This window comes from Poecilia reticulata, chromosome 19 (genome assembly GCF_904066995.2).
Source record: "Poecilia reticulata chromosome 19, P_reticulata-male-v2, whole genome shotgun sequence".
NCBI classification, from domain to species: domain Eukaryota; kingdom Metazoa; phylum Chordata; class Actinopteri; order Cyprinodontiformes; family Poeciliidae; genus Poecilia; species Poecilia reticulata.
The window spans coordinates 1,162,880-1,174,138 of NC_088848.1; the positions used below are offsets into that span (position 1 = coordinate 1,162,880).

Sequence of the window (11,259 nt, forward strand, 5' to 3'; positions counted from 1 at the left end):
TTAGTTTTAAATTAAATATTTAGTTCTCAAATAAATCTTTATTTTTCTAACTAAATATTTATCTCCAAACTAAATAATTAGTTTAGACACAAATATTTAGCTTGCTAAAGAGGAAGCTTACCAGAGTCAGTTGGTTGTTCAATAATAATCAATGTATACATATGCACAATACTTTGACGTTTTTGCATTCTGCACCTAAAAATGAACCAAAGTATGAAAAAACTAAAACTACTACTACAACTAATGAAAACTAATCTTAAAGACTAAACAATATTTAATCAAATTTAGCAAACACACTCTACAAAACCAATTAAAACTATCTGACAAAACGTCACAACTAAATTAAACTCAACTATAATGGAAAACCTCCAACTATTATAACCCAGGAAGGTGCCAGAGAGACCCGGGCCCCAGATTCTGGGTGCTCGGCCCTGTTCGGATGGAGATCAGCTGTTGGCTGCTGGGAGGCAGGAAGTGATGCAGGAAAATGTCTCTAATGTAGCTGCGCTCAATGACTAGAAGGGGAAGCACAAAGAAATAGGCAGCGTTACTCCGAGTTTCTTTTTCTCTCACACTGAACTCGAAGACAAACTCCGACTCTCGGCGTTTCCGCGTATTTTTTCCCTGAAACAGAAAAACAACCAACTTTGGTGTTAAAGTTTTCTTTCGCCTGCTGTCCCCGCTAGTTAGCTAGCTCTCTACGAGTTTTTGCTCCACTCCGGGGTTTCGACCAACTTATTTAACTTCTTTGTTGCTTTTTTTAAACCCTCTTTTTCGGAATGATGCGCATTGAAACCACTCGACACGTAATTTTCCGGAAAGGTGAGTCTTTTTCTGTCGGATATTTGCAGTGCTGTGAGCCGCTAAGGAGCTAGCTTAGCCGCAGCTAAGCTGTAGCTGCGGCGCCGCCTGGGCCAGGCTCTTCAGATGGAGATGTTTAAATGTCCTCCTGACCAATCATTGATTATTGATCAGCAGCTCCTCGGCGGGTAGTAACTAATTTAGCTCGTAACAGCAAAGAGTGTCGCCTTTGCATCGGATTAAAAGCGTTGTTTACATCTCATGTGGGACTGTTTTTGCTGTTGGAATCACTCGGTTTCGCTCGGCTGTTTTCTTTTTAAACCAAACTTAACTTCCTAAAACGACGTTAAAGGTGATTTCTGATGAAAGTGAACCGCTGACATCAGTATTGCAGATGTTAAATGTTGATATTGAAACTGTGCTTTGACTCGGACAGATTTCAGACCAGCTAATCCGGTTAAACTGATGTCTGGATGAGTTGCATGGTGCTGGTTTGTTGTGGATAAAAGTAGGCCTCCAGACGTCCAGGCTGCCCAGTTTGGGACTGAGGCTGACTTGTTTCTACATGCCCGCTGCATTGATCACTGCAGGTTATCCTGGATACCTTTAAATGTATCCGCATAGGCGTTTCTAGAAGGGGGCCATCGGGAAGCCAGCGCCCCTCTACTGAGGAGAAATTATTAAATTTCTTATGACATTTGTAAACATTTCTAATTTACTTTTTGTCCCAGTTTCATTTTTTACTGTCTGAGTTTTACTTTAACAATGGAAAAAATGAAGGTGCTGCACTTTTTCAGCTGTATTGATACAGAACCACAGTTTCATCTTGATCAGAGCTCACATTAGCGACTCTGTCTCACTTAATATTAAGTGATTAAATGCCATTCTTTTGATTTATTTTGTTCTGGCTGTAAAGGCTGAGCAATATACCTTAAATATAAGGTCTTATTTTCTTTCATACCAAATCCGATTTGTTTTATTTTTCTCCTTTTCTTCAAAAGAAATTACTGACAACAAACATTTATTTCACTCATTCCTTCTGGGAGTTGACGTAAATTCAAAGTCTAACTAGATTCAAACTGTAAACTAGATGGTCATCCTAAACTACAGAAGCCCATTGGGGGAAAACAAAAGTATTTTTAAAAACTGTAATGTAATTTTTAAAAACTGCAAGTTTGATTGAGCTATAAACTCGGGTCCTGGGCCCCCTGGTAACTCGGTCTTGGACCGCCTCTGCGTATCAGGAATGGACCAAACCACTGCTAATCCAAAACAGACTGGAGTTGAGCTCTAACAGCAACTTGATGTGTAATTAATAGCATGTGTTTGAGCTGTGAAATGTGTAAGATGTTGGGAAGGAAACCTCAAACTTGAGACATAGAAAATCGCTGAAAACCGCACTGTAAGTCAGATTTAAACCAGCAATAATGTGTTTTTTTGAGAGGTTTAGGTTGAGCTGTGGCTAAATGGCATCCAGAGGGAAATATTCCCTGCAGGTTTGGGAATGATGAGGTGTCCCGTTCTGCTTGTGACGGCAGGATAATGTGTCTCTGCAGCGTTGCTGATGTCAAGGTCGCAATGATGGAGCAGATCTGAAAGACGATGCCGTCTGAAAGACTTTATGTAAGTATCATCATCATCATCTTCGTCTCATTCAGCTGAAACACGCCGGCTGTGATTACAGCCCAACAGTTACAAGGAATAAATGCTTATCATCATTTCCACGTTACATGAATCCCCTTCTGTTACTGCTAAGGAAAAACGTCCAGCTTTCTGAAGTCAACTGAATGGAAATTTCTCCTTTTCTGCCTTTAATCCCAGAATAAATTCAGATTTCCAGCCTCAAACTTCACATCTTTTTTTTTTTTCAGTGAAAAAGTAAACAAACTGATTGCTGTTATCAATTATTTTAGTAATAAAGGAATCTATTAATTATCACGATGATAAATAAAGTAAAATATTGGTAAATATGACTGAGCCAGCATATTGGTAAATATTGGTAAATATGACTGAGCCAGCATATTGGTAAATATTGGTAAATTCATATCAAATATCAATATTTTAATACATTTTTATGTCTGTGCATCCCAAAAAATAATTTTCTGTATCTTAGAAAATTAACCTGTAACATTAATAGCTTATTTTTAAGTACAAAAATCTGAAATTGTATCCAATTTAATAATAAAAACAATAATCACAAAAACACCAGTTTTCATGTATTTATCGTCAGTCAATCTAATAAGCTGAGATGGAAAAGGTGTTTTACGTCTTCAGGTAACTGCAGGCACAAATACTGGAACTAAACATAACAAAGGGTCACTTATATCAGCCAAGCTGCACACAGTGACTGCATTAAATCATGTTTTCACATTTACGGATATTTTTGATGGAGAAAATTGTAAAAGTAACATTTCTGATAATACTGTCAGTTTATTTTTAATTTAACATAAAGGTCCAGCTTTAGGTGTTTTACAGGCACAAAGTGTCATATTATAACACAGTCAAGTAACTGTTACATTAAGTTGTTATAAAAATCCTTTATATATGAAACATAACTTAAAATAAATTTTACTTCCTGATTTAACTCCTTGAATTTGGGCCTCTGTCTCTTTAAAATCTCCTGCTCTTCCTGAAGCTCCGCCTCCAGGAAGTCGTCCCAACATGGCTCCTCTATTAACCCTTAAACGTTTTTACCAGCAGCTCCTATAATGAGCTCAGCAGCTGGTTGCTAATTGCTGCTGGCTAGTCTGAAGGAGCTGAGAGGGGAGGAGCTGCGCCTCGGGGGGCGGGGCTAGGTCCACCCAGGCGTTTAACAGCTGAATGGTTGCCATGGAGATTAGAGGATTTCTTAAACCTCGAGGCAACGCTCCAGGTTTGCTTTTGAATTTTGAAAAACATTAAAACATGATGGATCAAAACAGTCGATTTTAAATGATACTGGCCCTTTAATATGAATTTATTGAGACAATAAAGTTCTTATCATAGGAAGTTAATGATCAACGATAAATTCTGACCCTTCATCCAATCTGACCAAAGTGGAAAGGTTTGTGGTTTCAGCCTGGTGAAATATGAAAAAGTTTCGTCTGGATGAACTTTTGCAACCAAAGTTGCGCAATCTTGTTGCTTCATTGCCGCGTTGCAGAATATTTCCCAGGATCGGCTCTGAATCACGGATTGGGTCCAACCAGCGGAACCGCAGGATTAATCCGGCCTGGATGCAAACCCACATCTGAACGCAGGAAACTCCCAGCATCGTGTTGCAACATTAATGATTGGAACGCGTTTTATGAGTCCAGGCTTTATCTGCGTTTGTCTGGACGCGGCCAGAACCGCAGAGGAAAACCTGAATCATCTGTTCGGTGAGCGAGCCGAAACGCCGACGGCTCCAGGAAGCTCGACCCAAACGATGAAGGTGAACAGAACCGGTGTCTGGTCGCTGCTGCGGGTGAAAAACACTCCAAAACGTGGGAACGTTGTGACTTAATCCCATAATAATCCCACAGATGGGATTATTTACGTTGTATTGTCCGTTTACCCAAAGCCATCGTGTTCTGATCCGACGCATAAATCTGGATTTCACACATAAAAATCCTCATCATTTATTTGATTGTTTTCTGGGTAGAGAAATCAGCTGGAAGTCTGAGAATCAGACGCCTGATTCTAACATTTCTGGGTTTATTCCAGAGAAATTATCCAACTAAAAGCCGCCGATTCTTTCAAGGAGACGACCAGATTAACAGCCCATGTGAGGATGAGATTTTAGTTTCTATATTAATATTTTTATGGGACGTAAACGTGGCGGATTCTCCTCCTTCGGGAGGAAAAACAGAAGAGCAGTTATTCCTGATTTGATCTCAGACGATGCAAAGAAAGTCTAACATCCAGTTGTTTTTTGTTAAATCACTACACATTTAATATATCGCAATATTTAAAAAAAAAAAAAACTCAGAAATTTTTGAATAAATTTCTGAAATTCTATGGAGAAAAAAATTTTTTCAAGCTAAATTTTTGACTTTTCAAACTTTGAAATTTACTCTGAACACGATAAATTAAAATAATCTGAATAATTTCCATTCTGGTGATATTTTTTCTGAAGAGTTTCTTTGTTTCCATAGACGTTATGATCAACTTCAGTAAATGTTTTTTTTTATTTTCTTATAGTTTGTGTCGTTTTGTTTTGGATATTTAAAATGTCCTCCAGTTCCAGTGTTAAAATTAAAGTTTATTATTCTTTGAGACGGTAGATTTGCATTATTACGCCCTTATTTTTATACAGTTGAAACACTATTACAGATTAATAACTTCTTGTCGCTATGGTGACGCTCTCTGGTCTGCTTGGCCTCCATGTTGAATCTCTAAACGTCCAGCCGGTTCTGGACAGTAAGACTGAGAAAAATAATGGTTTCATTTCCGTCTGTTGATAATTTTTAGGCTTTTTGTTTGAAATATTTGAAATGTAACCCAACGTTTCCTGTTTCATTCACAGTTTTCACTCCGAGATGGTTTAATTTGAAGCATCAATCTGCCTCTGCAACAGTTACCCAGCAGGTTGTTGCTAGGCAACCAAAGAGCGAGAGACTTGATGCTACCACCTAGCTTAGCTAGCAGTGACTACATCTCCCAGAATGCTGTGCGGTTCTATCAGACATTGATCACATGTTTATTGTGATATATATTATTATTTATTTATTTATTGTCCACACTTACATCCAGGCAGGGAGATTCAAAAAATACTTTATTGCTCACAAGGAGAAATTAAATAATAGGATAGTTTAGATCAAAGGGTTAGAATGGCCTAGTCCAAGTCCAGACCTACATACAGTGACGTTTTTCTCCTTTTCTCTTTCAGGGTTTTTAGGTTGAAGCTTTGGCAGATCTTGGAAAGGTAGTTCTGTTGTTTTTTACTCTGATTGAATGAAAACATTGACTGTAGAGATTCCCAGCATGCACCTGTTCGTCTCTCAGGCCTGAGGGTATGTTGAGGCATCTCGCCCGGCTAGAGAAGAGGTGTGTGGGCGGTTCGGACGGGGACTGACGGCGAGGAGGACAGAGACGAGAGACATGGGCCAGTGCGTCACCAAGTGTAAGAACCCGACGTCGTCTCTGGGCAGCAAGAGCGGAGACAAGGACAGCGCGTCCAAGTCCCACAAGCGGGTGGACAGCGCCAGCGGCGGCGTGCACAAAGACGACTGCAGCGCCCCCTCTGGCAAATCCGCCAGCGAGCTGCTGAATGGCACCAAGGCCTTAGAGGTTACCGTGGAGACGCCCGTCATCTCCGCCGCCATGAGGGAGCCGAGCCGGGAGGACGGCGACGGGCTGTGCATGGCGCACATCGACGAGCTGTTCGCGCGCTACAAGGACGAGCTGGAGGACGCCATCTTGGAGGAGGGCATGGAGCGGTTCTGCAACGACCTCTGCGTCGACCCGGCCGAGTTCCGGGTTCTGGTTCTGGCCTGGAAGTTTCAGGCAGCCACCATGTGCAAGTTTACACGGTACGGCGCCGAGGTCGTTATAGCGGGTTTCCCTGAGCTATTCAGACCCAGAACCGTTTCAGACCCGGAACCGTTTCAGACCCGGAACCGTTTCAGACCCGGAACAGTTTCAGACCCGGACCCGTTCAGACCCGGAACCGTTCAGACCCGGAACAGTTTCAGACCCGGACCCGTTCAGACCCGGAACAGTTTCAGACCCGGAACAGTTTCAGACCCGGACCCGTTCAGACCCGGACCCGTTCAGACCCGGAACAGTTTCAGACCCGGAACAGTTTCAGACCCGGACCCGTTCAGACCCGGAACAGTTCAGACCCGGAACAGTTTCAGACCCGGAACGGTTTCAGACCCGGAACCGTTTCAGACCCGGACCCGTTCAGACCCGGACCCGTTCAGACCCGGAACAGTTTCAGACCCGGACCCGTTCAGACCCAGAACCGTTCAGACCCAGAACCGTTTAGACCCGTTTAAACTTGGTTTCGGTGAAGTTTGCTGCACCGATGCGCTAAATTTGCTCCTCATTATTTAAAAATCTGTTATTTTTCTCTGCTGCTCATCAAGCAGAATAAATTTACCGTCTAAAACTCGTTTACAATCTAGCAAATGTAAACAGTTGATCTTATTTTAGTTGTTTTATTGCTTCAGGTTTACTGGAGCGTTTTAACTTTAAAAACAATAAAATTAATGTGTTTTTCCGGCCTGGTGATCAAGTTGTTGCTTTTTGAGGCCGTTTTTCAGCCGAGTCCAGATTAATTTGATGCTGCTGTTGATTCTCGCATCAGAACAGCGGCTCTGCGCCCCTCCCCCACCGGTTGCTGCAGCGAGGTGACTGGAGCTGCTGCGTCTCTGGTTTCTCATTCAGAGGATTTGCGTTGTTGAGCTCTGCTAACTGAAGCACTTCATGTTTCTGCATTAAAAGCTGTTGATGTCGGAAAACTGCAGTTTCCCATCGATGAAGTTTCATTTCGAGTTTTCCAGGCTGCTGGGGGGAAAAGCCAGCAGCTGTTCTGTTTCCGTTTGGATAAAACTCAGTCAGGTTTTCTGGAAAAGGTTTTCGATCTTAGAAACGGTAAAATTTAACATTTTTGCTGCTGTGAAACTTAAAACCAACCAGTGAAGTTTTTCCATTTGGAGGTTTTCGAGCTGGTTTCCCTCAGATGGGCTGCAGGTCATTTCATGACTTCATGCTCCCAATTTTACAACTTTATACCACATATTGACTCATAACTTTATCTTATTTGTAATATTACAACGTTGTTAATATTCCTTTGGTATCAGTAAGGTGCATTTGAATATTATGACTCAATTTTACAGCTTTATATGAAGATATTTTAATAAAAAATAAATATAATTCACATTATTTTATGACTTCTTGTAATTTAGTGACTTTGTAATATTTTATTCACGTAATTCCACACCTTCATTCTCATAGTTTTACAGCTTTATTGTTGCACAACTTAACATTATAACTTCTATAAACTGATTGACCTTGTAAAGTTTAGTCGTTTCTGGCTGTAATATTTTGTGGTCGGTTTGCAGCTGATGGCTGCAGCTGGTTGGTTCTGCTCTCATCCTCTGCTCTGGTTTCTCCCATCAGGAAGGAGTTTGTGGAGGGATGCAGGGCCATCCGGGCCGACAGCATCGAGGGCATCTGCTCCCGCTTCCCCTTCCTGCTGCTGGAGGCGCAGGGCGAGGAGAGCTTCAAGGACCTGTACCGCTTCACCTTCCAGTTCGGCCTGGACGCCGACGAGGGCCAGCGCTCGCTGCAGCGCGACATCGCCATCGCCCTGTGGCGCCTCGTCTTCACGCAGGACACGCCGCCCGTCCTGGAGCGCTGGCTCGACTTCCTGGCCGAGAACCCGTCGGGCGTGCGCGGCATCTCCAGAGACACGTGGAACATGTTCCTGAACTTCACGCAGGCCATCGGGCCGGACCTGAGCAACTACAGCGAGGACGAGGCCTGGCCCAGCCTCTTCGACACCTTCGTGGAGTGGGAGCTGGAGCGCCGGAAACGAGAGGAGGAGGAGGAGGAGGCGGCGCTGACGAAGGACGAGGAGACGGACTGCCCCGCCTCAGACGCAGAGGGAAGCCGTGGGGGGGCCGCTGACCTCAGACCACACATATTTCTATCAGAGGGAAGAATATGATCTACAAGTGAAGCAGACTTCTGGGAATTATTAGTTTTACCATTTCAGCTCCTGTTCGGTTCCTGCACTGCAAAAATGTAAAATCTCACCCGTTGATTTTGGTCGAGTTTCTACTGCAAATGTCTTAATACGCCTGAAACATGAGAAAACTAACATATGCCCAACTATGTAGCTCAAGATAATTCATCAGTATTAATGAAAATGTTCCGTTGGCAGATAATTTCACATTTTCCACATTTTACGAGTGAAATAAAAGAAATAATCTTCTACATTTTACCATCAGTATTAATGAATTACTTACTGAAAACAAGCTCATATCCTGGTGAAACGATTAATCGTGATCAATTATTACGAATAATTGATCACGATTAACCCGATTAATTGAAGTTCTTATTTGTTACTGAGTATTTTTGTAGTTTTTACCAGACAAAAAGCAGCAAATACTTCAGCTGAACTAAAGTAAGACGAACTCTGAGCTTGTTTTATGTCGTCGTTAATGAAAAAGTTTCACTGACGGATAATTAAGACATTTTGAAATAATCTATAATTTTTTATTAAAAACAAACTCGTGTCTTTCTGAAGCTTAAATCAGTTTTGTTTGAAATGTTGCAGAAATGATTAATTATGATTAATCCAATTAATCATGATTAATCAGATTAATCGGTTGGTTTCTAGTCAAATATCTTGGTGCAGCTGAAATGGGACAAAAATAACTTTTGAAGATATAAGAGCTTGTTTGTAATCACTTATTGATTCCTATACATGGGAACATTATTTCACTTTCTCCCATGTTATAAGTGGAATAATCCAGCACATTGTTATCGATGTTGATGAATTATTTACTTAAAACAAGCTCCTCTGTCTTGCTTGTTATTTTTGCCAGTGTATTTGCAGTAGAAACCGACTTTAACTGGTGATGTTGTTTTTGCAGTGAGCTCCAGTTTTCTCCTCTTCAAAGGGCTCCGAGGTTCTTTAAGCACTTCTTCTGTTAAGTTATTGTTTTATCCTCCATGAAACCGTTTGTTGGCTCGGTGAAGGTTTGGGCTGAGATCTGCTCACACGTCCAGCTCCAGAGTCCGAAGGGTTGATCGGTTCTGGGTCCGGTTCTGGGTCCGGTTCGACGCAGAAGCATCACTTAGATTCGTTTTTCTCTCCCCGCTTCCTTCAAATATCACTAAATTGGCTTCAAACGTTTGTGCCGCTGTGATTTAAAGACATTAATGTTTCCAGAGGTCATCAAAGGTCAATCGGCCCCAACAACATTTACAAAATCAAACAGATTTTTTTATTTTATATATTATACCAATATTTTTGGTTTTGTTTGTGGACACATTGGGAAACTTTTAAATTATAACAGTTTTGCTGCAGAGTTGATTGACACAGTATTTCCATTTTGTTTGATTTCCTTAATGTGGAGCAGCTGGTTGACCTTTTATGACCTCTGGAAACATTTATTAACATCTTTAAACACTGTAAAAAAAACCACTAAATCTTACCAAGTTATTTTTGTCTAGTTTCTGGTGCAAATTTCTTAGTACGCTGTAAAAATAACCAAAGTAACTTTTCAGCAATAAGTCAGAGCTGGTTTTACGTTAGTAATGCCTTGATGTTGATGAAATGTTGAAGATTATTTAGATTATAAGTTTTAAGTGAAATGACCTGCCAGTCGTTTTCATCAATATTAAGGAATTATCTTTAAACAAACCTTCACGTTTTGCTGAAAAGTTTCTAATAAGTTCGTTTTGTCTTGATTCAAAAGCCACAAGATGTTTGCACTAGAAACTAAACCAAAATCCTTTGGTAAGGTTTTGTTTTTGCAGTGCAACGTTTGTTATATTTAATCAGAAACTGAGCCTGTTGGTTAAAAATAGACACATTTTCAGGTTTCACTGCAGAAATAAGATCTTTCCATCGATTCTGGCAGATTATTTCACTTTTATCGAGACATTTTCTCGTGTTTCAGGTGAAAAAACTCACCAGTGGAACCAGAACCTTTTCATTAATATTAAGGAATTATTGACATAAAACTAGTTCCTATAAATAGCTGAAAAGTTGCTTGTTAATTAGTTTTCTCCTTTCAGGTGTGATAATAGATTTGCACCAGAAACTAGACCAAAAATCCTTTGGTAATATTTTGTTTTTGCAGTGAAATGACAATGTTTGCTGCTCAAATGTTTAATTTGAAGACGGGAGGATTTAATTTTTATTGGTTTCAAATCGAGGTCGTTTCCATGGTACCAGCCTCATCCTGTTTTTATTTTTTCCTCCTGACGTTGATGTCCACCATCTCAAAGACAGCAGAGAGACGTCGGCTTTCTTCTGCAGGAACTGAAAAGCTAGGATTTGTGGGTAATTTATGCAGAAACTCGGGCAGGAGTTTCAAAATAAAAGATGAATAATGCGAATACTAAAGCTGCTGGCTGCTCAGACCAGCGGCCGGCTGATTTGCTGTACTTGAATGCTTTGCACAGATCGATGCTAACCACATGATTGCTGTTCAGACTGAGCTGAGTTAGACCTGCTGGGTGGTGGAGAGGATGTGACGTCATCAAGATGGTGGCCACTTCCTGATCTGTTTGGTTTACATCTAATATGGTTTTATTTCAAGCCCACTTTTTTTTTTATAAGAAATGTACTGATTTATAATAAATAAAAACAGTGTTGAATTTTTGACCTTAAAGGCCTGAGCGAGTTTATACTGGATGGACGGACGGATGGGTGGATGGACGGATGGATGGATGGACGGATGGGTGGGTGGATGGACGGACGGATGGGTGGATGGACTGATGGATGGACGGATGGATGGATGGATGGATGGATGG

At 41.1% G+C, this 11,259-nt stretch overlaps 1 protein-coding gene across 2 annotated transcripts; it reads left to right on the forward strand.

The window, feature by feature from the left end:
• Positions 1-429: 429 nt before the first annotated feature.
• dcun1d3 (defective in cullin neddylation 1 domain containing 3) lies at positions 430-11,110 on the forward strand. Of its 2 annotated transcripts, none has more exons than XM_008436283.3 (5): positions 430-822; positions 2,340-2,424; positions 5,651-5,686; positions 5,767-6,293; positions 7,888-11,110. In XM_008436283.3, exons 4-5 carry the CDS (start codon positions 5,863-5,865, stop codon positions 8,435-8,437), a joined length of 981 nt encoding a protein of 326 aa, XP_008434505.1. In that variant the 5' UTR covers positions 430-822; positions 2,340-2,424; positions 5,651-5,686; positions 5,767-5,862; the 3' UTR covers positions 8,438-11,110. The 2 variants fall into 2 exon arrangements, with proteins under 2 accessions (XP_008434505.1, XP_008434504.1); XM_008436282.3 differs by having other exon boundaries at positions 2,358-2,424.
• Positions 11,111-11,259: the final 149 nt, after the last annotated feature.

What these genes read in the sequence shown, in the direction of transcription:
- dcun1d3 (XM_008436283.3), top strand. Translation starts at nt 5,863, where the DNA reads ATGGGCCAGTGCGTCACCAAGTGTAAGAACCCGACGTCGTCTCTGGGC. An exon ending in ACCATGTGCAAGTTTACACG is followed by an intron (nt 6,294 to 7,887) that starts GTACGGCGCCGA and finishes TTCTCCCATCAG; the next exon opens with GAAGGAGTTTGTGGAGGGAT.